The sequence below is a fragment of the Ranitomeya variabilis genome, chromosome 2 (genome assembly GCF_051348905.1).
Source record: "Ranitomeya variabilis isolate aRanVar5 chromosome 2, aRanVar5.hap1, whole genome shotgun sequence".
Lineage (NCBI taxonomy): Eukaryota > Metazoa > Chordata > Amphibia > Anura > Dendrobatidae > Ranitomeya > Ranitomeya variabilis.
The window spans coordinates 425823575-425850470 of record NC_135233.1 but is presented as its reverse complement, the minus strand read 5'-3'; the positions used below and the strand labels follow the sequence as shown (position 1 = coordinate 425850470).

Below are 26896 nucleotides of genomic sequence, written 5' to 3'. Positions count from 1 at the left end.
GTCGCAGGAGCCTTTGGAAGTGGGGAATCACCAGAAATAATACACAAGACACGTCTTGTATAGTGTATCACTGGGAAGTCTCTGAAGCACGCCTGCCTTCAAGGTGCTATCCCTTCTTTATATAGTTGTATCGGTAGGTTCAGTGGTTATACAAGTTTTGCATGTTTAAACAAAGAGACAAAACAGGAAAGAAAGAAAAAACAGTTTCGTGGGCGGCAGTTTCACAACAAACAGTACAAAGGCAATTCCACAGACAAGAAAAACAGGATTTCATACTATAGCTAAAATGTCCTTGAATGGACAGGTCAATATTTATCACAAATTCTTTTTTGTGGTTCATTGAGGTAACCATTTTTGTTCTGCTCTTCACACAGTTGTTTCACACTTTTTTGTTAAGTATATAATTCCACGTGTGTTAATTCATAGTTTTGATGCCTTCAGTGTGAATGTACAATTTTCATAGTCATGAAAATACAGAAAAATCTTTAAATGAGAAGGTGTGTCCAAACTTTTGGTCTGTACTGTGTGTGTATATATATATATATATATATATATATATAATGTGTCACTGACACGTGTGTGTATATATCAGAGGCGTAGCTAGGGTTTTGGTTCAGGGGGGGGGCAAAGCTTCTGAGTGGGCCCCTAACCAGGTAACCTTTATTACAGCTGGGTGATGCACCCTAATAGTGGAGGAGAACCTCAGCAGATGACCGCGCTATTACTGAAGATAATCTCTATACGAAGACCAACATGGATATTACCGCCATATGGTCAGTGGTAGATACCAGCCCTACAGAACATATAAGAGATCACAGCACAGTTACAGATAATAACTTACCGTTGATGTCCTTTCTGATGGAATCGCTCACTTTTCCCATGTGGCCCAGACCGACATGACAACTTCTCAAGCCAGGACTTGACTGCAGAGAATACAACAAGGACACATTTCACTTCTCACATTCCAGCCCTATCACCATCTATTCCCAACCTGCACAAACTCCTCATCCTGCTGATACCCCAATACAGAGCCGCTGCTGCCGTGTGTGTCCTTATTACTGCACCTGATACGCCAATACTGAGTAGTTGCTGCCGTGTGTGTCCCTATTACTGCCCCTGATACCCCAATACTGAGCCGCTGCTGCCGTATGTGTCCCTATTACTGCACCTGATACCCCAATACTGAGCTGCTGCTGCCGTATGTGACCCTATTACTGCACCTGCTGTGTGGTTCTATGTGCCCTCTAAATTCTAAAGCACCCCTCTATAATATAGTAATGCTGGGCACAAGTGCCCTAGAAAACAGAGCCCATATTTTGTTCCCTAGAAAGTAATATTGCCCTGTGTGCTCCTTTGATAGTCACAGTAACCTCAGTTCCCCTATAACAATAAGTGCCCACTTTACATTTAATAATGTCCTGAGTCTGCCCCTTGTACAGCTCCCCTATACACAGTATGATGCTCTCTTATACACAGTATAATGTCTCCTCACTGTATAGTACCACCCACACAGTATACTGACCCCTTAGCAGCCTCCAAACTGTTTTATGGCTCCAAAACTGTGATCCCCACATTGTATGCCCCTCAAGATAGCCTCTTTATAGTATAATGCACCAGATAGTCCTCAATATACTATAATGCACCAGATAGTCCTCAATATAGTATAATGTACCAGATAGTCCTCAATATAGTATAATGCACTCCCCATAGGCCTACTCTATATTGTATAATGCACTCCCCATAGGCAGACTCTGTAGTATAAGGTAGCACCCCATAGGCAGACCCTTAAGTATAAGGTAGCACCCCGCAGGCAGACCCTGTAGTATAAAGCAGCACTCCTAAAGGCAGACCCTGTAGTATAAGACAGCACCCCTATAGGCAGACCCTCTACTGTAAGGCAGCACCCCCATAGGTAGACCTGGTACTATAAGGCAGCACCCCCATAGGCAGACCCTGTACTATAAGGCAGCACCCTCATAGGCAGATCCTGTAGTATAAGACAGCACCCCCATAAGCAGACCCTGTAGTATTAGGCAGACCTCCCCCCACAGGCCGACCCTGTAGCATTAGGTAGACCCCCATAGGCAGACCCTGTAGTATTAGGCAGACCCACCATAGGCAGACCCTGTAGTATAAGGCAGACCCCCCCACAGGCAGACCCTGTAGTATTCAGCAGACCCCCCATAGGCAGACCCTGTAGTATAAGACAGCACCCCCATAAGCAGACCCTGTAGTATTAGGCAGACCTCCCCCCACAGGCCGACCCTGTAGCATTAGGTAGACCCCCATAGGCAGACCCTGTAGTATTAGGCAGACCCACCATAGGCAGACCCTGTAGTATAAGGCAGACCCCCCCACAGGCAGACCCTGTAGTATTCAGCAGACCCCCCATAGGCAGACCCTGTAGTATAAGGCAGACCCCGTAGTATTAGGCAGACCCACCATAGGCAGACCCTGTAGTATTAGGCAGACCTCCCCCCACAGGCCGACCCTGTAGCATTAGGCAGACCCCCATAGGCAGACCCTGTAGATTTAGGTAGACCCCCCACAGGCAGACCCTGTAGTATTAGGCAGACCCCCATAGGCAGACCAGGTAGTATTAGGCAGACCCTGTAGCATTAGGCAGACCTCCCCATAGGCAGACCCTGTAATAAGGCAGCACCCCTTAAAAAAATAAAAAAATACTCACCTCTTCTTTCTGGTTCCTGCGCTGCTCTGAGCTCCCGCGTGTCTCCTGACAGCGGGCGCCAGGCAGTGACGTCATCGCGCCCCCTGTCAGCGTCGCCGACAGGGGGATGATGGGGGAAGGAGCGCAGCGCTTCTTCCCTTATCATTGCGGTCAGCTGTACCGGCTAAATGCCGGTACAGCTGACCCTGCGATGACAGGCGGGGGCCCACTGCTGGCACCGCCCCCCCCCCCGCCTGCTCAGGGGCCCCACAGCGGCCGGCGGCAGAGCAGGGAGATCGATTCTCCCTGCTCTGCTGCAGAAGGTAACTATCGGCGCACTGCGCGTGCCGATACAGTTACTGTAGCGTAGCTCCAGGTGGGCCCTCTCTGAGCACCGGGCCCGGGGCGCCCGCACTCTCTGCCCCCCCGGTAGCTATGCTACTGGTATATATATGTACATACATATATGTGTGTGTGTCACTGACGTGTGTGTGTGTATATGTATGTATAAATAATGTATTCTATGTGTATATGAGTCGCCCACCAGGGCATTGGGGTACTCGGTATCGGGTCCGGTCGCACTTAAAGGGGATTTCACGGCTGCGACCCGGTCCGTGGCACTGGCACTCAAGTAAAGGGGAAAGGTCTTTAAAGGGTAACGGCAACAGGTGCAGAAGGAGTCCAGGCAGCCCGAAAACAAGTAGAAATCCCCTTGGCAGGTCAGCTTGGGAGCCTTCCACTATGCGCTGGTTTTATGGTCCCTTACTACCTATAGTTTGCTGGCAAGGTACCCTTTTCTCTCCTATCCTGGGACTGTACCTGCACAGTACGCAGCTTAAGCTGTTCTCTTGGGGTCTCTGACACGGTGACTCCAGGCTGTAACTGCTGCTCTACCTCAGGTTTAGTATGGGCAATTTACATATAGTAAACGTATACACAGGTGGGTGGAGTGTGCGATAGTAGCAGTAACCAGGGTGGTTATTTAAGTCCACCTGTTATGACCGCTGGGACGGGTCATTTTTCTATTGTGTTCATCCGGACCCGGTCAGCATCTATGGCATCTATTTACCTCCTGATGAACCGCAGATTGCGGGGAAACGCGTCGGGGTATATCCGGATCAGATAAGTTTGACTCCCAGTATAAATTGATTCTTTCCACTGTGACATTTGTCAATGCGATATTGTCTCAGTAGATTGCTCTGTTATGCCCCTAGGTGTAGCACTATCAAAGCCTAGTAGGACATCTACATTATATATACTATCATTGCGGGAATTTACATGATATGTACCGTTACTGTGGAAAGTGTTTTGTTTTTTTGTTTTTTTTTTGTTGGGAGCAATATCTATGGCCGATCACGGATATTTTTGTTGCTTAATTTTGCTATACAATACCCCTGCTGATTTTGGTTTATTAAATGTATATATCTAAAAAGACTCTCTTCATCCCTATTCTATCTGCATATTGTTTACCAACCTTGTGGCTTAGGGTTGTGATAGGGTAGTTAGGGTCAGACTTCGTTGAGTGGGGGCGCCAAATCGCTCTTTAGGGTGCCAACCCCCACAGATAGGTAGGTTATCAGCTAGGCCAATTGCAGGGGCTTTGTAGGCGAATTTTGGTCATTTATTTGTGGTATCTAGCCTGTTATGTTTACACTGGGTAGGTGATTTTTAACTATCTATGAATAAAACCCCGTTTTATGATTACAGTTGCAGCATCCTGAGATTTTTTGTTTTTCCAGCCCGATTGTGATCGGATCCGAGCTGGAAAAAAACCCCACAGATGAGCACACCATCGTAGATTAACATTGGTCCGAATTCAGTCTGAATTTTTTTATCGGATTGAAATCATCCGATTTCATCACAAGTGGGCATGAGCCCTTACCTCCTTACTCACATGATTTACTTCACATGGATAAGCAGATATTAAAGGGAACCTGTCACCAGTTTTAGTGCCTATCAACTAAGAATATCATTTAATAGAGTGTGAGCTATACATTCCCCAACTACTTGTGAAACCCCCCGACTCCCCATGAATCCCCCATAAGAACCTTTTATATTGCTCCCGCGCTGTATGGAAATATCCTCGGTCCGGTCCAATGGGCGTTGGTTCTGGCCCCTCTCCCCACCCCAAATTGGCATGCTGTACGCATTCCGTTCTGTGAATAGCGTTGTTCGCGTACAGGTCCTGCGCGTGCGCCTTCAAATTGCCTTCTGCGCGTGCACAGTATGCTTTGCCCAACTGCGGGCAAAGCAGAAAAGCATTAGTGCGCATGCTCCGGAAGTACTATGTCCCTGAAGTCTTTTGCTGTGTTCCAGGACGTAGTTTACTGATGCATGCGCACTAATGCTTTTCGGCTTTGCAATCTTGCCTTACGCAGGCGTGTACTATGGAGGACAGAGAATGAACTTCAATCCAATATTGCAGCCAGCATGCAGCCAGCGGGTAAGGAAAGGGTGAATCAAACACCGGAAACCCCGCCCATATGACTGAAAATTGTTCCCTCCAAATTTAGGTGACAGAGTCCCTTTAATAGTCCTGCCAAAAATGATCTGTATTTAGTGCACACATAAATCCATGGATAGTGGGAATGAACCTGATTGTCTGAAGTAGTGCCCTCCCGAGAGCTGATGCAGCACAGAAAAAGTCTTGGACGTGGGAGAACCTGATTATTGAGGATGCTAGTCTTAGCTCGTTGAAGTGTAGATATGGTGGTAGAGTGACAAATGGGAGGAGTTGTAGGACAATGCAGCACTGTGGAGAGCTTTGTGGGAGAGTGCAATGACTGGTACTGGGTGGCGGCATCGGTGTAGCTGCTGGACAGAAATATGAGCCTGACTGCTGCATTCAGGATAATGGCAAATGCATTTAGTGACAAGAAGAGCAAATAGAGACTTACAATTAGTTGTGAATTCAAGATGAAAAGGAATCAGAGCAACAGTAACGGCTTTTATTTATTTTTTTTTTAATTAATAATAGAATAAAAGGTTAAGGGATTCACAAATCCAGGAACATTATCAATAGACGAAATCATAGTCAGGAACAAAGCCGGGGTCAGATACCAGGTGATCAGTAAAAGCCAAGTCTGGCGAGCAGTATGAATACCGCGGCGCCTGGTGACAGAGGCAAAACATGTCCGGGTATCAATAGACGAAATCAGTCAGGAACAAAGCCGGGGTCAGGTACCATGTGATCAGTTAAAGCCAAGTCTGGCAAACAGTATGAATACTGCGGAGCCTGGTGACAGAGGCAGAACATGTCCGGGTATCAATAGACAAAATCATAGTCAGGAACAAAGCCGGGGTCAGGTACCAGGTGATCAGTAAAAGCCAAGTCTGGTGAGCAGTATGAATACCGCTGCGCCTGGTGACAGAGGCAAAACATGTCTGGGTAAAGATGTAACGTCAGAAGGCCACAGGTAGATGGTGAAGATCCTTCTATACAGGTCCAGCAGTGATGGTGGATCTGCTGGACATCAGGGCGCTAGATGTGGAGGGTTACAGTCTTTTAGATGGTGTTCGGGCAACAGCAACAACATGTAAATGCGCGAGCAGCCCTAGATAATCTACGCCGGCAGGATGATAAGAACCGGCGGAGGCGGGAACCTGTGAGAAGAGAAGTAAATATAATGTAAGTGATGGGACTCCATATTACATGATGCTACTGTGCGGTCACTGCGGCCGAACGACGGAACCTTACTATACAGAGGTCAGGGGTCACTGTCTGCCATCATACATGGGACAATCCCAGGACTGACAGATAATATCTTCTACACATTATTTTTTTTCATTGATTGACATCACACAACATTGAGCCGATTCTGAAACTTACGTCGTTTCTTTTCCTTCTTTTCTCCACTTTCTGAGTTTTGTTGTTCTGCACTCAAAGGTATCGAAGATTTTATGTCCTCGTGAACTGTAATATCTGATCAGAAAGTAAAAAAAAAACTTCAGTAACAATGTATTCTTATAGTATCTGCTTTGTATCTATAACGTAAGTAAAGGGACGACTTATTTCATGTCACTATTGTGCAGTCACTGTGGCCAAATGGCAGAGAAACCTTATTCATAAAGAGATCGGGGATCATTTATGATCGTCGCTCCCCCCAACGTTTTGTTTTAATTATTTAAATAAATATATATATATATATATATATATATATATATATATATATATTTTTTTATTTTTTTTTTAAACGGTGTGAGGTCACCCCTATTTTTGATAGCCAGCCAATGTAAAGCAGACAGCTGAGGGCTAGTATTCTCAGGCTGGGAAAGTCCATGGATATTTGTCCCTCCCCAGCCTAAAAAAAGCATCCCGCAGCCACCCCAAAAAAGGTGCATCCATTAGATGAAAAGTTCTTTAATTGTAAAAAGCACTCGCCAACCGTCTTTTACCCATTTTTTACCTTTTAAAAAAAATAAATAATCCAAAGGTATCCACTGTAAACCGATCCCATGTCCCACAATGATCCTGGATAAGGTTACTAATGTCAGCGCTCATCTCAGCAGCTGGATTCACACACTACTGTCATTGTCTTCAGGCTGGTACAGGCACCAGCTGGTGAATACTATCAGCAATACCTGCTATTGCTGCTATCAGCGAGATCAGGCAACGCTGATGACAGTAGTAGTTATCAGCTGGCACCTGACCGATGGTAATCTTTTCACCGCCAGTAACAGACGCACACTCGCATGTTGTCCTGTGTGACAGCGTGGGAACTCACAGCGGTCAGCAATGCCCTGGGCTCTGACTGGTGGTGACTTCAGTATGATTGCCACGTCAGAGCCGGTGTTTCCCATGCTGTCACACAGAGGATGGCATGGGAACCGCGGGATGTTTGGGCCTCCCATTCACGTGAATGGGTTTCGAACCATCCGGGTTCAGGATCACGTTCGGGTACTATTCTGGTACTAAACTAAACTTTTTTATAAACTTTGGCTGAAACCCAGGGACCCGAACATCCACGCGTCCGCCCATCTCTACTAACATCTGCTCCACATGAATTCTTCTCACTGACATCACACAACATTGAGCTGATTCTCACACTTACCTTGTCTCGTTTCCTCCTTTTCTTCATTTTCTGAGCTTTGTTGCTCTTCACTCAAATAAATTGAAGACTTCGTTTCCTCAGGAGCTGGAATTTCTGATCAGAAAGTAAACAAATCTCTTAGTAACAATGTATTCTTATAGAATCTGCTTTGTATCTATAACGTAAGTAAAGCACATGATACTATTGTGCGGTCACTGTGGCCGAACGGCAGATAAATCTTATACAGAGGTCAGGGGTCACTGTCAGCCATCATACATATCCCATCACTGACAGATGTCATCTGCCCCACATGAATTCTTCTCACTGACTGACATCACACAACATACAGCTGATTCTCACACTTACCTTCTCTCTTTTCCCCCATTTCTTCATTGTCGGAGTTTTGTTGCTCTATTTCCTCGTGAGCTTCATTTTCTGATCAGAAAGTAAAAACAAACTCTTAGTAACAGAATACTCTTTTAGGATCTGCTACATAAATAACATTTCAGTTATCAAGGTTTTTCTTATGGATTTTGGGTTTTAGCTTGGCCAATAGGCTCAATCCCATTAATCCCAACTTTCTGTTCATACAGATCCCTGAATGACTAACCCTAAGGCTGTGACAAAATGAAGGGTGGGGCAGCACTTCTGCTAGGAAAACGCTGACGGTCGGGCACGGATCTCTGGCGCTCCCCTCTTTTATCCCCCTCTCCCTCTTTATTTACTAATACATACACCAATCAAGACTGTTCACAGGGAAGGAAACCTATCCGTCCCCTGCTATGGTCCCCTGACTGGCCAGGTTTGCTAGCCAACTACCTACAAAGCACTTGTGAGTACGTACAATGGCAAAAACAGACAGAAAGATATTTTTCCCACCATTTAACCCCTTCAGGAGGGGGAAATACAACAAATAGGGTAGGGTTGTGAAGGTCCAGGGATCACCATTACTTTTGATGAATTGGTTCTAGTTTTTGAGATAATTGTTAAGAGTGTGTCTCGTCCTCCTGGGAGATCTGGGGTTAGAAGATCACTGTGTATTGTGAACCGCGGATCTTCCACTTGTTTGTGTCCCATATTAAATTAATTTAATTTGCTTTGGTGCTGAAGAGGTTAACGACCATTTCTAGGCTGCTTTAGACTCAGGCCTCTCTACCTTTGAGAGTACCCCCGGGACACGAATAGTTGAGGTCCCAGTTCCATGGACAGTTTGAGGCCCCATTTATTACTGAAAACCGTCACAGCGTGACAAAAGTTCATCCATAAAAATAATGATTTCCTAGGTAATGAAATATCCTATGCAATTATTTTGTATTTCAATGTGTAGGCTTACAATGCTATTAAAGCGACTTTTCAAGGCCAGAATTTTATTTTAAATAATTAACTATTATTTAAAAAACTAGAGCCATTCTGGCAAAACCAAAGCAATATTTTTAATCAGCACGATAAACTTAATATAAAACCGTTAAAACATCGTTGGCACCAAAATCTCTGTTTACCAGCGCAATGTAAGTAAAGGGACGCCTTATTACATGATACTATTGTGCACGAACAGCAGAGGAATGTTATCATACAGAAGTCAGCGGTCATTGTCAGCCATCATACATGCGACAATCCCATCACTGACAGATAACATCTGCTCCAGATGAATGATCTGGTAACCTGGGAAAACTGTACGAAATTAGCGAAATGTATGGGCCTATGGGCAACATAATTGGGCTTCATGAAGCATGGACAGCATAGGAGACCAATGACAGAAAAATCATGTGGAAATATGTTAGTGCTGTATTTGTAGTGCTGTAGACATGTACATACCTGACGATGGGGACGAGCATGGCAAACTGGTAATAGCATCATCTTTAATAGATGCAGGAACAGATTCTTTCAGTCTGTTTGGAAGAAGAAAAAATGTGTAAATCACAAGTAAATGCAGTATAAAAGGGGTTACCTCAGTAGTTTAACACCAACTATAAGGCCTATTAGGACATATGAGAGTTATAGTGGGGAAGGTTTCCTACTTAAATCTACTTCTTATAGACCAGAGCAAAAAACAACTACAAAGAATGGCTGGCATGTATTACTACATCTCCTACATTGTGTGCACACGATGCAGATTTAGTGCAGAATTGGTGCAGAACTGCAGCAGATTTTTCTGCTGCAGAAACGCTGCAGAACTACTGTGATTTACAGTACAATGTAAATCAATGTGAAAAAAAAAAAAAGCTGTGCACATGGTGCAGAAAAATCTGCGCAGAAACGCTGCAGATTTCAAAGAAGTGCATGTCACTTCTTTTGTGCGTTTCTGCAGCGTTTCTGCACCCCCTCCATTAATAGAAATCTGCAGTGGTAAAATCTGCACAAAAAACGCATAAAAAACGCACCTGCGGATTCTGCCAGGAGATGCAGATTTAGTGCAGAAAATTCTGCACCACATTTCCTACGTGTGCACATAGCCTAATAAAAGTGCATGACTGGCTGCAGTTATAGGATGTTACCATCAGCAGTTTCTGAAGCCCAATGACTGCTAATTATGGGGCGATGGATGCTGTAATTGATATTATGGTATTTCTGTCCTATATTTGGAGTTGTGCACATATATCAGCCTGGAGCTGCAAGTAATGACCCTATAGTCTACTCACATTTCTAAGGTATTTGTGCAGGATGCTTGGGTAAATTCTTCAGGTGACTTGGGATCCTCATTATTCATCCTCCTGGTAGCGGTGGTACAGAGCTAAATGCGGACAAGAAGAAGATATGAAATACTTTTTTTTCTTACCTTTAGATGTATTTTTATATATTTTTTAATATTTGTTGTTCTCATACTTACTATAGAAAGCCATTCAGAAGATGATGCAAAATTTTGGTAGTTAAAGCTCTCATTGTCCTCATCTACAAGACAAAGGTAATGAAGTATTATTACAGGTTGTCAATATAACAGTCACCATTTAACCGTAATATTAATGGGAACCGATTGTCTCAAACTATGGTAGACGAGACAAGCAGCTGCTTAGTCTAGATGACGTCTTCTACTTACTGATAGAGAAGCTTGTGTCCACATTTGATGCAACCTGAGGAACATACTCTGGCTTCTGACTTAGAAGGTTTTTAAAGCATAAGCCAATCAGGAATGGATTACCCTTGATCTCAAATGTTCCTGCTGAAAAATACAAAACAAAAGTGTTGCGGATATTGTCAGAGACTGTTCCATATCTGAACTGTTTAACTTAATCTGAACTAATAACGTTTCTGAGCAAACATGAAGGAAATTTACTGAAAGTCATATTATGAAGAATTAGAAATGGATGAGCTGATAGAGAAGTGCTATTCTCATAGACATGAGAGATATGTCCATATGTCCTAAGTGTAATAAGCAAATTGTTACCTGTCCCAAGTCTTCGTTCAGGATTTTTTCTTAGCAGCCCAGTGATGAGGCACCGAGCATCAAAGCGAGGAACGGGTTCACAATCCCAACGTAGGTGTCCTGTGATATAGAAAATTACAGAAAATGAAACATCTTTATTGGACTGTAAGATAAAGCTAATGAAATAGGTAAACAAATGTTACATAGTTACATAGTTACAGAGTTATTAAGGTTGAAGGAAGACTTTAAGTCCATCTAGTTCAACCCATAGCCTAACCTAACATGCCCTAACATGTTGATCCAGAGGAAGGCAAAAAAACCCATGTGGCAAAGAGTAAGCTCCACATTGGGGAAAAAAATTCCTTCCCGACTCCACATACGGCAGTCAGACTACTTCCCTGGATCAACGCCCTATCAAAGAATCTAGTGTATATACCCTGTAACATTATACTTTTCAAGAAAGGCATCCAGTCCCCTCTTAAATTTAGGTAATGAATCACTCATTACAACATCATACGGCAGAGAGTTCCATAGTCTCAATGCTCTTACAGTAAAGAATCCGCGTCTGTTATTATGCTTAAACCTTCTTTCCTCCAGACGTAGAGGATGCCTCCTTGTCCCTGTCTCAGGTCTATGATTAAAAAGATCATCAGAAAGGTCTTTGTACTGTCCCCTCATATATTTATACATTAACATAAGATCACCCCTTAGTCTTCATTTTTCCAAACTAAACAGCCCCAAGTGTAATAACCTATCTTGGTATTGCAGACCCCCCAGTCCTCTAATAACCTTGGTCGCTCTTCTCTGCACCCGCTCTAGTTCAGTTATGTCTTTCTTATACACTGGAGACCAGAACTGTGCACAGTATTCTAAGTGTGGTCGAACTAGTGACTTGTATAGAGGTAAAATTATGTTCTCCTCATGAGCATCTATGCCTCTTTTAATACATCCCATTATTTTATTTGCCTTTGTAGCAGCTGCCTGACACTGGCCACTGAATATGAGTTTGTCATCCACCCATACACCCAGGTCTTTTTCATTGACGGTTTTGCCCAGAGTTTTAGAGTTAAGCACATAGTTATACAGCTTATTACTTCTACCCAAGTGCATGACCTTACATTTATCCCCATTAAAGCTCATTTGCCATTTATCAGCCCAAGCTTCTAGTTTACATAAATCATCCTGTAATATAAAATTGTCCTCCCCTGTATTGATTACCCTGCAGAGTTTAGTGTCATCTGCAAATATTGAAATTCTACTCTGAATGCCCCCTACAAGGTCATTAATAAATATGTTAAAAAGAAGAGGGCCCAATACTGACCCCTGTGGTACCCCACTGCTAACCGCGACCCAGTCCGAGTGTGCTCCATTAATAACCACCCTTTGTTTCCTATCCCTGAGCCAGCTCTCAACCCACTAACACATAATTTCCCCTATGCCCATTATTCTCATTTTATGTATCAACCTTTTGTATGGCACCGTATCAAAAGCTTTTGAAAAGTCCATATACACTACATCTACTGGGTTCCCTTGGTCCAGTCTGGAACTTACCTCTTCATAGAAGCTGATCAAATTAGTCTGACATGAACGGTCCCTAGTAAACCCATGCTGATACTGGGTCATGAGGTTATTCCTCTTCAGATACTCCAGTATAGCATCCCTTAGAATGCCCTCCAGGATTTTACCCACAGTAGAGGTTAAGCTCACTGGCCTATCGAGTTCAGTTTTTGTCCCCTTTTTGAATATTGGCACATTTGCTATACGCCAGTCCTGTGGTACAGACCCTGTTATTATGGACTCTTTAAAGATTAAAAATAATGGTCTATCAATGACTGTACTTAATTCCTGCAGTACTCGGGGGTGTATCCCATCCGGGCCCGGAGATTTGTCAATTTTAGTGATTTTTAGACGCCGCCGTACTTCCTGCTGGGTTAAGCAGGTGACACTTAATGGGGATTTTTTGTTATCACTGATCATATTGTCTGCCATGGGATTTTCTTGTGTAAATACTGATGAAAAAAAGTCATTTAGCATATTGGCTTTATCCTCATCCTCATCCACCATTTCCCCCAGACTATTTTTAAGGGGGCCAACACTTTCATTTTTTAGTTTCTTACTATTTATGTAGTTAAAGAATATTTTGGGATTATTTTTACTCTCTCTGGCAATGAGTCTCTCTGTCTCATTTTTTGCTGCCTTGATTTGCTTTTTACAGAATTTATTTAATTTTCTGTATTTATTTAATGCCTCATCACTACCTACTTCCTATAATTCTCTAAATGCTTTCTTTTTGTCCCTTATTGCGCCCCTTACAGCTCTATTTAGACATATTGGTTTCCTCCTATTTCTAGTATGTTTATTCCCATACGGTATATACTGTGCACAGGTCCTATCCAGGATGCTAATAAACGTCTCCCATTTTCTTTGTATATTTTTATGTCTCAGGATATCGTCCCAGTTAATTGCACCAAGATCATCTCTCATCCGTTGGAAATTTGCCCTCCTGAAGTTTAGTGTCCTTGTCACCCCTCTACTACACATCTTATTAAAGGATACACGAAAACTTATTATTTTGTGATCACTATTCCCCAAATGACCCCCAACCCTTATATTTGATATGCGGTCTGGCCTGTTTGTTAATATTAGGTCTAGCAGTGCCCCCCTTCTTGTTGGGTCCTGAACCAGTTGTGAAAGGTAATTGTCTCTCATAGTTGTCAGACACCGATTACCTTTGCTGGAACTGCAGGTTTCTGTTCCCCAATCTATTTCAGGGTAGTTGAAGTCCCCCATAATAATGACTTCTCCTTGAGTCGCAGCTTCATCTATTTGCTTTACGAGGATATTCTCCATTGCTTCCATTATTTTTGGAGATTTATAACAAAAGCCTATCAGTAATGTATTATTTTTTCCCCCTCCCCTTATCTCCACCCACAGGGACTCTACATTTTCATTAAATTCACCTATATTATGACGCCGGATGGGTTTTAAGGACGATTTTACATACAGACACACCCCACCCCCTCGCTTATCTGTACGGTCACTTCTGAAAAGGCTATAGCCCTGCAAGTTAACAGCCCAGTCATGGCTCTCATCCAGCCATGTTTCAGATATCCCCACCATGTCATAATTATGCTCCAACAACATTAATTCTAATTCGTCTATTTTGTTGGCGAGGCTTCTGGCATTAGTATACATGCTTGATGTTCCTCTCTGTACCTCTATTCTTTCTTAAATTATTAACTGTTCTAACCCCACCCCCCATGCCACCACCACCCCCAACTTCCTTATTTGTGCCCAGGTCTCTATCTGCCCTATCTTCCCCTCCTATAAATTGAATACCCTCCCCCCCAATCCCTAGTTTAAACACTCCTCCAACCTTCTAGCCATTTTCTCCCCCAGCACAGCTGCACCTTCCCCATTGAGGTGCAGCCCGTCCCTAGCGTAGAGCCTGTAGCCCACTAAGAAGTCGGTCCAGTTCTGCAGGAACCCAAACCCCTCCTTCCTACACCAATTCTTGAGCCACTTATTAACCTCCCTAATCTCCCGTTGCCTCTTTGGCGTGGCACGTGGTGCAGGCAGTATTTCGGAAAATGTAACCGACCAAAGCAATGATTGGATTGTTCCGATTGGATTATTCCACTTACCACCGACAATATTGGTTTCAATCTCAGTTAGGGTTTTCCCATAAAATGGTACAGATCCCACAAGGAATTGATGTAGTATGATCCCCATTGCCCACCAGTCAACAGGTCTTCCATAGCCTTTCTTCAGGATGACCTCTGGGGCTATATAATGTGGGGTGCCGTAGACCTGGAAACCAACAGAAGAAAGAGATGAGATTAATCATTCCATTATTATGGCAAGTTCTCACCATAAAAACACAATGACAGAAGATAAAATATCAGGGGAAAAGATCTCTAGAAATGTAGAATGCAGAGAAGAAACAGTGTGATGAGATTAGTAGAGAACAAGCTGCGTTTCTGTAAGTGATGCTCACCTCATGGTCCAGATTTCATGTCACATGTGACTATAGGGAGGGGGTGGGGCTTAGAAAGGGAGATCCCTGGCGTCACCAGAGGTGGAGGAGCTTGAAAAGGAGCAGTGCCCGATGGGAGGGGGAGCTGTGACCTAGAAGAATGAGCAGCTTTCCCTCAGCTTACCCTGGGGGGTATAATCTGGCCTGGAGGGGTATACTTTGGCCTAGGCTATTTTATACCCCGGGGTATAGTTTGGCCTAGGCCAAAGTATACCCGGGGTATAATCTAGCCTAGGCCACTTTAACCCCGGGTATAGTCTGGCCTGGGGGTATAATCTGGCCTGTTACACCGGGTCCCCCGTCGGCTGTCGCTCCTTCCTGTTCTGGCCGCGGCTTCTCCTGCATGCGGTCACGTGGGGCCGATCATTTACAGTCATGAATATGTGGCTCCACCCCCCATAGGGGCGGAGCCGACTATTCATGATTGTAAATGATCAGCTCCACGTGACCGCATACAGTAGGAGGCGCGGCCAGACCAGGAAGGAGCGAGGGAGCGGGTAAGTATTTTCTGACCAGCGGGGGGGCGCACAGGGGGTGGGGGGGCGGCGGACACATGGATCTTTATTTTTAACACTATTCTTCATATTTTCTCTATAGCAAACGCTGCTACAGGGAAGATATGAATACTGGCTTCAGCACCATGTGGGGGGGACAGCGCTTACTGTAGCGCTGTCTCCGGCACGCCACACGGACCCCAGACGGAGAATGTCCGTGTGAGGTCCGTGTTTTACGCGGACCCATTGACTCTATTGGGTCCGTGTAAAACGTGCGCTCCCACGAACACTGACATGTCTCCGTGTTTGGCACACGGAGACACGGTCCGCAAAAAATCAATGACATCTGAACAGATGCATTGATTTTTATGGGTCTACGTGTGTCAGTGTCTCCGGTACGTGAGGAAACTGTCACCTCACGTACCGGAGCCACTGACGTGTGAAACCGGCCTGAGACACTGACAGACTCATGCACTGCAATACACAAGTACTGCAGTGTATGAGAGCAGCAATCAGTAAAAATTATACATGTCCCACAGTGAGACCAAGTACAAAACTGAAAAGCAACAAAAAAATAAAATAAAACATGTAAAAAAGTTAGAAAAAAACACAAAAAGTGCAAACAAATCACGGAAAGCCATTTCGCCACTGAAAACGCAGCATTTATAATAAAAAATAAACAAGAAATGTACACATAATTGGTTTTGCCACATCCGGAGCAACCCACTCCATAAAACTGGCATGTTATTTATTCCATTTGTCGAACACCATTAACCCCTTAATCCCATATGACGTACTATACCGTCGAGGTGGGGTGGGCCTTAATTCCCGGTGACGGGATAGTACGTCATACGCGATTGGCCGCGCTCACGGGGGGAGCGCGGCCGATCGCGGCCGGGTGTCGGCTGCATATCGCAGCTGACATCCGGCACTATGTGCCAGGAGCGGTCACGGACCGCCCCCGGCACATTAACCCCCATGATCGCGGTGTACCGGCGGTACAGGGAAGCATCGCGCAGGGAGGGGGCTCCCTGTGGGCTTCCCTGAGACGATCGGTACAAGGTGATGTACTCACCTCGTACCGAACGTCTTCTCCCTGCAGGCCCCGGATCCAAAATGGCCGAGGGGCTGTATCCGGGTCCTGCAGGGAGCACTTCCGGGTCGGAGCAGGCTGCAGATGAAAGCTGCAGCCTGCTCCGATGAAAGTATGATCGCAGATCTGATAGAGTGCTGTGCACACTATCAGATCTGCGATCTGTGATGTCCCCCCCTGGGACAAAGTAAAAAAGTTAAAAAAAAAAATTCCACATGTGTAAAAAAAAAAAAAAATAATTCCTAAATAAATAATAATAAAAAAAAATATTATTCCCATAAATACATTTCTTTATCTAAAAAAAACAAACAAAAACAATAAAAGTACACATATTTAGTATCGCCGCGTCCGTAACGACCCAACCTATAAAACTGGCCCACTAGTTAACCCCTTCAGTAAACACCGTAAGAAAAAAAAAAAAAAACGAGGCAAAAAACAACGCTTTATTACCATACCGCCGAACAAAAAGTGGAATAACACGCGATCAAAAAGACGGATATAAATAACCATGTTACCGCTGAAAACGTCATCTTGTCCCGCAAAAAACGAGCCGCCATACAGCATCATCAGCAAAAAAATAAAAAAGTTATAGTCCTCAGAATAAAGCGATGCCAAAATAATTATTTTTTCTATAAAATAGTTTTTATCGTATAAAAGCGTCAAAACATAAAAAAATGATATAAATGAGGTATCGCTGTAATCGTACTGACCCGATGAATAAAACTGCTTTATCAATTTTACCAAGCGCAGAACGGTATAAACGCCTCTCCCAAAAGAAATTCATGAATAGCTGGTTTTTGGTTATTCTGCCTCACAAAAATCGGAATAAAAAGTGATAAAAAATGGTCACGTGTCCGAAAATGCTACCAATAAAAACGTCAACTCGTCCCGCAAAAAACAAGACCTCACATGACTCTGTGGACCAAAATGTGGAAAAATTATAGGTCTCAAAATGTGGAGACGCAAAAACTTTTTTGCTATAAAAAGCGTCTTTTAGTCTGGTTTCACACTTGCGTTTTTATCTGCATGCGTTTTTTAAAAAAAACGCATGTGTGAAAAAATGCATGTAAACGCGGTAAAACGCATGCGTTTTTATAGAAAAACACAAGAAAACAAGAAAAAAACAAAAAACCCTAACCCTACCCCTAACCCTACCCCTAACCTGAAATACGTGGCACTGAAATACGTGGCACTGAAATATACGTTTATATACGTATATACGTATATAAGTGCCACGATATTTCAGTGGCCACGTATATAAGTGCCACGTATTTAAGTGCCACGTATTTAAGTGCCACGTATTTAAGTGCCACGTATTTAAGTGCCACGTATTTACGTGCCACGTATTTACGTGCCACGTATTTTTCAGTGCCTGAAATACGTGGCACTGAAATACGTGGCACTGAAATATCGTGGCACTGAAATATCGTGGCACTGAAGTATTTACGTGCCACGTATTTTTCAGTGCCTGAAATACGTGGCACTGAAATACGTGGCACTGAAATACGTGGCACTGAAATATTGTGGCACTGAAATATCGTGGCACTTAAATACGTGGCACTTAAATACGTGGCACTTAAATACGTGGCACTTATATACGTGGCACTTATATACGTGGCACTTATGACTGTCAGAAAATGTTCAGTAAACGGTTAGGGGTAGGGTTTCAGGTAGAATTGGGGAGTTTCCACTGTTCAGGCACATCAGGGGCTCTCCAAACGCGACATGGCGTCCAATCTCAATTCCAGCCAATTCTGCGTTGAAAAAGTAAAACAGTGCTCCTTCCCTTCCGAGCTCTCCCGTGCGTCCAAAAAGGGGTTTACCCCAACATATGGGGTATCAGCGTACTAGGGACAAATTGAACAACAACTTCTGGGGTCCAAGTTCTCTTGTTATCCTTGGGAAAATAAAAATTTGGGGGGCTAAAAATCATTTTTGTGGGAAAAAAAATATGTTTTATTTTCACGGCTCTGCGTTGTAAACTGTAGTGAAACACTTGGGGGTTCAAAGTTCTCACAACACATCTAGATAAGTTCCCTGGGAGGTCTAGTTTCCAATATGGGGTCACTTGTGGGGGGTTTGTACTATTTGGGTACATCAGGGGCTCTGCAAATGCAACGTGACGCCTGCAGACCAATCCATTTAAGTCTGCATTCCAAATGGCGCTCCTTCCCTTCCGAGCTCTGTCATGCGCCCAAACAGTGGTTCCCCCCCACATAGGGGGTATCAGCGTACTCAGGACAAATTGGACAACAACTTTTAGGGTCCAATTTATCCTGATACCCTTGTGAAAATACAAAACTGGGGGCTAAAAAATCATTTTTGTGAAAAAGAAAAATAATTTTTATTTTCACGGCTCTGCGTTATAAACTGTAGTGAAACACTTGGGGGTTCAAAGTTCTCACAACACATCTAGATAAGTTCCTTGGGGGGTCTAGTTTCCAATATGGGGTCACTTGTGGGGGGTTTGTACTGTTTGGGTACATCAGGGGCTCTGCAAATGCAACGTGACGCCTGCAGACCAATCCATTTAAGTCTGAATTCCAAATGGCGCTCCTTCCCTTCCGAGCTCTGTCATGCGCCCAAACAGTGGTTCCTCCCCACATAGGGGGTATCAGGGTACTCAGGACAAATTGGACAACAACTTTTAGGGTCCAATTTATCCTGATACCCTTGTGAAAATACAAAACTGGGGGCTAAAAAATCATTTTTGTGAAAAAGAAAAATAATTTTTATTTTCACGGCTCTGCGTTATAAACTGTAGTGAAACACTTGGGGGTTCAAAGTTCTCACAACACATCTAGATAAGTTCCTTGGGGGGTCTAGTTTCCAATATGGGGTCACTTGTGGGGGGTTTGTACTGTTTGGGTACATCAGGGGCTCTGCAAATGCAACGTGACGCCTGCAGACCAATCCATTTAAGTCTGAATTCCAAATGGCGCTCCTTCCCTTCCGAGCTCTGTCATGCGCCCAAACAGTGGTTCCCCCCCACATAGGGGGTATCAGCGTACTCAGGACAAATTGGACAACAACTTTTAGGGTCCAATTTATCCTGATACCCTTGTGAAAATACAAAACTGGGGGCTAAATTTCATTTTTGTGAAAAAAATAAAATAAAATTATTTTCACGGCTCTGCGTTATAAACTGTAGTGAAACACTTGGGGGTTCAAAGTTCTCACAACACATCTAGATAAGTTCCTTGGGGGGTCTAGTTTCCAATATGGGGTCACTTGTGGGGGGTTTGTACTGTTTGGGTACATCAGGGGCTCTGCAAATGCAACGTGACGCCTGCAGACCAATCCATTTAAGTCTGCATTCCAAATGGCGCTCCTTCCCTTCCGAGCTCTGTCATGCGCCCAAACAGTGGTCCCTCCCCACAAATGGGGTATCAGCGTACTCCAGACAAATTGGACAACAACTTTTGGGGTCCAATTTATCCTGATACCCTTGTGAAAATACAAAACTGGGGGCTAAAAAATCATTTTTGTGAAAAAAAAAATAATTTTTATTTTCACGGCTCTGCGTTATAAACTGTAGTGAAACACTTGGGGGTTCAAAGCTCTCAAAACACATCTAGATAAGTTCCTTAGGGGGTCTACTTTCCAAAATGGTGTCACTTGTGGGGGGGTTTAATGTTTAGGCACATCAGGGGCTCTCCAAACGCAACATGGCATCCCATCTTAATTCCAGTCAATTTTGCATTGAAAAGTAAAATAGCGCTTCTTCCCTTCTGAGCTCTGCTATGCGCCCAAACAATGGTTTACACCCACATATGGGGTATCGTCGTACTCAGGACAAATTGCACAACAACTTTTGTGGTCTAATTTCTTCTCTTACCCTTGGGGAAATAAAAAAATGGGGGTGAAAAGATCATTTTTGTGAAAAAATATGATTTTTTATTTTTACGGCTCTGCATTATAAACTTCTGTGAAGCACTTGTTGGGTCAAAGTGCTCAACACACATCTAGATAAGTTCCTTAAGGGGTCTACTTTCCAAAATGGTGTCACTCGTGGGGGGTTTCAATGTTTAGGCACATTAGGGGCTCTCCAAACGCAACATGGCGTCCCATCTCAATTCCAGTCAATTTTGCATTGAAAAGTCAAATGGCGCTCCTTCCCTTCTGAGCTCTAACCTGCGCCCAAACAATGGTTTACACCCACATATGGGGTATCAGTGTACTCAGGACAAATTGCACAACAATTTTTGGGGTCCAATTTCTTCTCTTACCCTTGGGAAAATAAAAAATTGGGGGTGAAAAGATCATTTTTGTGAAAAAATATGATTTTTTATTTTTACGGCTCTGCATTATAAACTTCTGTAAAGCACTTGTTGGGTCAAAGTGCTCACCACACATCTAGATAAGTTCCTTAGGGGGTCTACTTTCCAAAATGGTGTCACTTGTTAGGGGTTTCAATGTTTAGGCACATCAAGGGCTCTCTAAATGCAACATGGCGTCCCATCTCAATTCCAGTCAATTTTGCATTGAAAAGTCAAATGGCGCTCCTTCCCTTCCGAGCTCTGCCCTGCGCCCAAACAATGGTTTACACCCACATATGGGGTATCAGCGTACTCAGGACAAATTGCACAACAATTTTTGGGGTCCAATTTCTTCTCTCACCCTTGGGAAAATAAAAAATTGGGGGTGAAAAGATAATTTTTGTGAAAAAATATGATTTTTTATTTTTACGGCTCTGCATTATAAACTTCTGTAAAGCACTTGTTGGGTCAAAGTGCTCACCACACATCTAGATAAGTTCCTTAGGGGGTCTACTTTCCAAAATGGTGTCACTTGTGGGGGGTTTCAATGTTTAGGCACATCAGGGGCTCTCCAAATGCAACATGGCGTCCCATCTCAATTCCAGTCAATTTTGCATTGAAAAGTCAAATGGCGCTCCTTTGCTTCCAAGCTCTGCCATGCGCCCAAACTGTGGTTTACCCCCACATATGGGGTATCAGCGTACTCAGGACAAATTGTACAACAACTTTTGGGGTCTATTTTCTCCTGTTACCCTTGGTAAAATAAAACAAATTGGAGCTGAAATAAATTTTGTGTGAAAAAAAGTTAAATGTTCATTTTTATTTAAACATTCCAAAAATTCCTGTGAAACACCTGAAGGGTTAATAAACTTCTTGAAAGTGGTTTTGAGTACCTTGAGGGGTGCAGTTTTTAGAATGGTGTCACACTTGGGTATTTTCTATCATATAGACCCGTCAAAATGACTTCAAATGAGATGTGGTCCCTAAAAAAAAATGGTGTTGTAAAAATGAGAAATTGCTGGTCAACTTTTAACCCTTATAACTCCGTCACAAAAAAAAATTTGGGTTCCAAAATTGTGCTGATGTAAAGTAGACATGTGGGAAATGTTATTTATTAAGTATTTTGTGTGACATATGTCTGTGATTTAAGGGCATAAAAATTCAAAGTTGGAAAATTGCGAAATTTTCAAAATTTTCGCCAAATATTCGTTTTTTTTCACAAATAAACGCAAGTTATATCGAAGAAATTTTACCACTAACATGAAGTACAATATGTCACGAGAAAACAATGTCAGAATCGCCAAGATCCGTTGAAGCGTTCCAGAGTTATAACCTCATAAAGGGACAGTGGTCAGAATTGTAAAAATTGGCCCGGTCATTAACGTGCAAACCACCCTCGGGGCTTAAGGGGTTAAAAAATAAATAAAACACTTGCTAAGAATGTAGCTCTTTTTGTCATAGTGACTTATCAGACAGTGAATGAAAAGGCCCCCCGAAGCGCTTAGGGGGACACACAGAGGCACAGGCCCAGTCATTGTATTTTAATTACTGTTCATTTTTTGTACCCCTTTTCCCCCCTTATCCTCCATATTGGTCTCTCCCACTCCCCCCTCTTCTCTATTACTGTTTTGATTTGAATGGTACTTACCTATGTTTGAGGTCATCTACAGGTCACCAGCAACTGCCAGGAAAAAGTGCAGGAAGAAGGGGTGCAGTGAAATATGTATATGTATGGCCAGCAGTTAACTAGCATCTGTCCTTAGGCTGCAGGTCTCACCAAGGTGAAAATATGTTACCCTGAGAAAAGGCAGTTGTCCTGGTTGCAGACTACAGGGGGCCTTCCTGGGAAGACACAGAATTGGAAACATTTCACACCTCAATGCCTTGAAGGCAGAGGCCAAATGGGACCTAGTGCAGCCTGACAATTTCTATGTACTATGGGAAAGAAAAGCTAAGACAAGAACCTTTAGAAATAATGTATTCATTGGTAAAGTAGCCATGGTCCAGTCACAAACCAGGACTTAGAATATTAACATGAGAGGCTGGTCTAAAAATCTGATCTCCAGGTTAAATCTATAAATTAGGCCTTTACCTATAGAAGACTGAGGGACAGTCATCCCCCTCCAGGGAGCAGAAAGACTACAAAGTTCAGATATTTCTGTAAGTTTTCTCCCTTTTATTTTTATAACTGTTTTGCATATTTGTGTCACTTTATATTTCCATGTTATATCCTTTTATTGCAAGCACTGTACCTTTTTAAAGCTTTAAACTTTAACAAGTTTGAACCTTGTATGCTCTAAAGAATCCATAGCCTTAGGCCGGCGTCACACTGGCGAGTTTTACGGACGTAAGAGCGCAGAAAATACGTCCGTAAAACTCGCAAAATAAACGGCACAATTATTCTCAATGGGGCTGCTCCTATCAGCCGTATATTACGGTTCAGTATTATACGGCTTTCTACGGCCGTACAAAATCGCAGCATGCTGCGTTTGTCAGCGTATTGCGCAAAAAAATCGCCAATTAAAGTCTATGGGGGCGAGAAAAATACGGATTCCACACGGACCAGCAGTGTGACTTGCGAGAAATACGCAGCGGTGTTAGTGAAAAGTCGGTAATTCAATTGCCGGCTTTTAATTTCTCCTGCCTAAACCCGACAGGATATGAGACATGGTTTACATACAGTAAGCCATCTCATATCCCCTTTTTTTTTTGCATATTCCACACTACTGTTAGTAGTGTGTATGTGCAAAATTTCAGCGCTGTAGCTGCTAAAATAAAGGGTTAAATGGCGGAAAAAATTGGCGTGGGCTCCCGCGCAATTTTCTCCGCCAGAGTGGTAAAGCCAGTGACTGACGGCAGATATTAATAGCCAGGAGAGGGTCCATGGTTATTGGCCCCCCGTGGCTAAAAACATCTGGCCCCAGCCACCTCAGAAAAGGCACATCTGGAAGATGCGCCTATTCTGGCACTTGGCCACTCTCTTCCCATTCCCGTGTAGCGGTGGGATATGGGGTAATGAAGGGTTAATGCCACCTTGCTATTGTAAGGTGACATTAAGCCAGATTAATAATGGAGAGGCGTCAATTATGACACATATCCATTATTAATCCAATTGTTTGAAAGGGTTAAAACACACACACACACACACACACACACACACACATGATTTAAAAGTATTTTAATGAAATAAACACAGCGGTTGTTTTAATATTTTATTGCTCTCTCAATCCATTTGCAGACCCTCGCTTGGCAAAACAATAAACCCACAATATACATACCTTCTGCTGACCCGTCACGTCCCACGAGGTAATCCATCTGAAGGGGTTAAAATAATTTACAAGCAGGAGCCCTGCAAATGCAGCTGTGCTCGTGCTTGTAATTCCCCGGCGAATGAAGGAAATGTAGCTCATTGACCTACATTTCATTCAGTCGCGGTGATGCGCCCCTGCTGGATGTTCTCATGAACTGCAGCCTGGGAACTTTTTCCCACGCTCCAGGTCATATGAGGACATCCACCAGGGGGCGCATCACCGTTATTTAAGTTACCGTATTTTTCCGACTATAAGACGCACTTATTCCCCAAAAAAATTGTGAGGAAAATGGGGGGTGCATCTTATAGTTGGAACGTAGGCTTACCGGCATTGTGGCGGCGACAGAGGTGCGGGGATGATGTGGCGCGGTGACCGGTATGGCGTGAGCAGGGTCCCATCCACATTTGAGGTGAATCCGCAGCCCGGTATTGAAGGAGAGCAGCAGAGCTGGGTGGGTTACGGTTTTCCCGGTGGCAGCGGCCATCTTCCTGAGGCCGCATGTGCGCAGATTGAGTTTTCTGCTTCCTGGGGCTTCAGGAAAATGGCCGCAGGAGGCCGCGCGTGCGCAGATGGAGATCGCGGCGGCCATTTTCCTGAAGCCGAGTTCGCAGATTGAGATCTCGGCTTCAGGAAAATGGCCCCCGCGATCTCCTTCTGCGCACCCGCAGCCATTTTCCTGAAGCCCTGGGAAGCAGAGTACTGAATCTGCGCACGCGCGGCCTCAGAAAGATGGCCGCCGCCACCGGGAAAACCGTAACTCACCCAGCTCTGCTGCTCTCCTTCAATACTGGGCTGCGGATTCACCTCAAATTTGGACGGGACCCTGCTCGCACCATACCGGTCACCGCGCCACATCATCCCCGCACCTCTGTCGCCGCCACAATGCCGGTAAGCCAGCCGCCACCGGGAAAACCATGACTCACCCAGCTCTGCTGCTCTCCTTCAATACTGCCGTGGCGTCACCTCAAATGTGGAAGGGACCCTGGCCGCCGCCACCTGAGGAAGTAACAGCACATCTGCCACCGCCACAGCACTGCCGCAGCCTCCACATGGACACCAGGCCATGGCGTCGCCCACCTAAGCAGGATGGGACCCTGCTCAGGTGCACGCCGTTCCGCCCACCGCACCTCAGCATCACCTCACCTCTGCCACCACCATGCCTCCTGTGACCCTGCTCTGCCACTGCCTGCCCTCAGGTAAGAGATCTTAAATTCGGACAATAAGACGGACCCCCATCTTATAAAAAATCTTTTTTTCTGCCCAAATTTGGGGTGCGTCTTATGGTCCGGTGCGTCTTATAGTCCGAAAAATACGGTATGTATTATTGTAAAATGAATTGGGCCTTGTCCTTTTCTGTCCACGTTCTCCCTGGTGCTCCCTGCATATGTCCTAAATAAAGGAGTTTGTTTAAACAGACCGGTGAGTGCATTTCCATTTTTTTCCTCTCTTTTGGATTTGAATTGGGCCTTGTGCCTCCGTGAAAACTGATCAAAAAGTCATATGTAAAAAAAAAAAAATAGTATAAATGAAAATACCAAACCGTTCCGCAACAAATAATCCGTAGTAAGGCTAATTCGGCAAAAAAATAAAAAAGTTACAGCTCTCAGAATATGATGATGCAAAAACAAATTCATTTTTGTAAAATAATGTTTTTGGTGTGTAAAAATAGCAAAGTATAAAAAAAATAAAAATCTGTTATCGCTGTAATCGTGCCAACCCAACGAACAAATTGGTCTCCCTTACTTGTGCCGATCGCTGGCAGAGCAGCATGGGAAAATGAACAGGCATTTTCCCACACTATACAATTCAGCGCAGGTCAGGCCGGCAGGGAACGTCGTATATGTAATAAAAAAGAGAGCAAGCGGGCACTCCTAGGATTACATCTGATGGTCAAGAGGAACGCTCGATAAAACGGAGATCCACTCACCTGGTTGGGGTGTGCACCCCTGCACAACCACGGGAGAAGCCTGCGGTGAGTAGAGAGCCGGCCGTCAAGCTGTGGGGCGGGGAATCCAAGCTGACATGTGACTAGACCACATGACCACAGGTCCTGCGGATCTCCAAATGGTGATGTGTTGCTCCATCCGCAACTAACAATGGAGTGTAGGTAAATGAAGGAAAGAATGTGCGGTCAGGCGGAGCGCTGGGCATATGGATAAGGATAGGTTATAAAATGTACAAACCTTTATTAAAATGTGTTCAGCATTTTATAACCTTCTGACCTTATCCATATGCCAGCGCTCCGCCTGACCGCACATTCTTTCCATCAGGCCGGCAGGGAAGGCAGCATCGGTGATGTCACCGGTAGTCACTGATGCTGCGTGGCAGCATCTCCTCATTCCCCAGTAGTTTGCAGCTGGGGCGGTAGCATTGTCCTGGTTGCAAACTGTATATCCCCCAGATATGGATTACTGTGTGGCACACAAAGACGGACAGGTATGGTATATTGTTGGTTTGTTATTTATTTATTTATTTTATTTTTTTTACAGGAGATTGAGGGCGTCACATGGATTGGCTGTTTAATAAAGATGGCAAACTGTTTAGTGATTTATTTAATTAAAATACTTTTTTTCTGGCTGTGTCTTTTTTTTGAACCCATTACCAACTGTAGGATTAGTAATGGATAGGTGTCTTAGTTACACCT

General features: G+C 44.0%; 2 protein-coding genes across 2 annotated transcripts; both read right to left on the bottom strand.

Moving 5' to 3' along the window:
• Window positions 1-5664: 5664 nt before the first annotated feature.
• LOC143809541 (uncharacterized) lies at window positions 5665-8276 on the bottom strand. The gene is made up of 4 exons (XM_077292598.1): window positions 8065-8276; window positions 7720-7812; window positions 6498-6590; window positions 5665-6271 (listed from the first exon to the last, which is right to left on the bottom strand). Exons 1-4 carry the CDS (start codon window positions 8081-8083, stop codon window positions 6174-6176), a joined length of 303 nt encoding a protein of 100 aa, XP_077148713.1. The 5' UTR covers window positions 8084-8276; the 3' UTR covers window positions 5665-6173.
• Window positions 8277-9277: 1001 nt separating this feature from the next.
• On the bottom strand, window positions 9278-26510 carry LOC143803825 (microtubule-associated serine/threonine-protein kinase 3-like). Its single transcript, XM_077281590.1, has 8 exons — window positions 26475-26510; window positions 14704-14869; window positions 11081-11179; window positions 10733-10855; window positions 10526-10587; window positions 10338-10429; window positions 9514-9587; window positions 9278-9369 (listed from the first exon to the last, which is right to left on the bottom strand). Exons 1-8 carry the CDS (start codon window positions 26508-26510, stop codon window positions 9278-9280), a joined length of 744 nt encoding a protein of 247 aa, XP_077137705.1.
• Window positions 26511-26896: the final 386 nt, after the last annotated feature.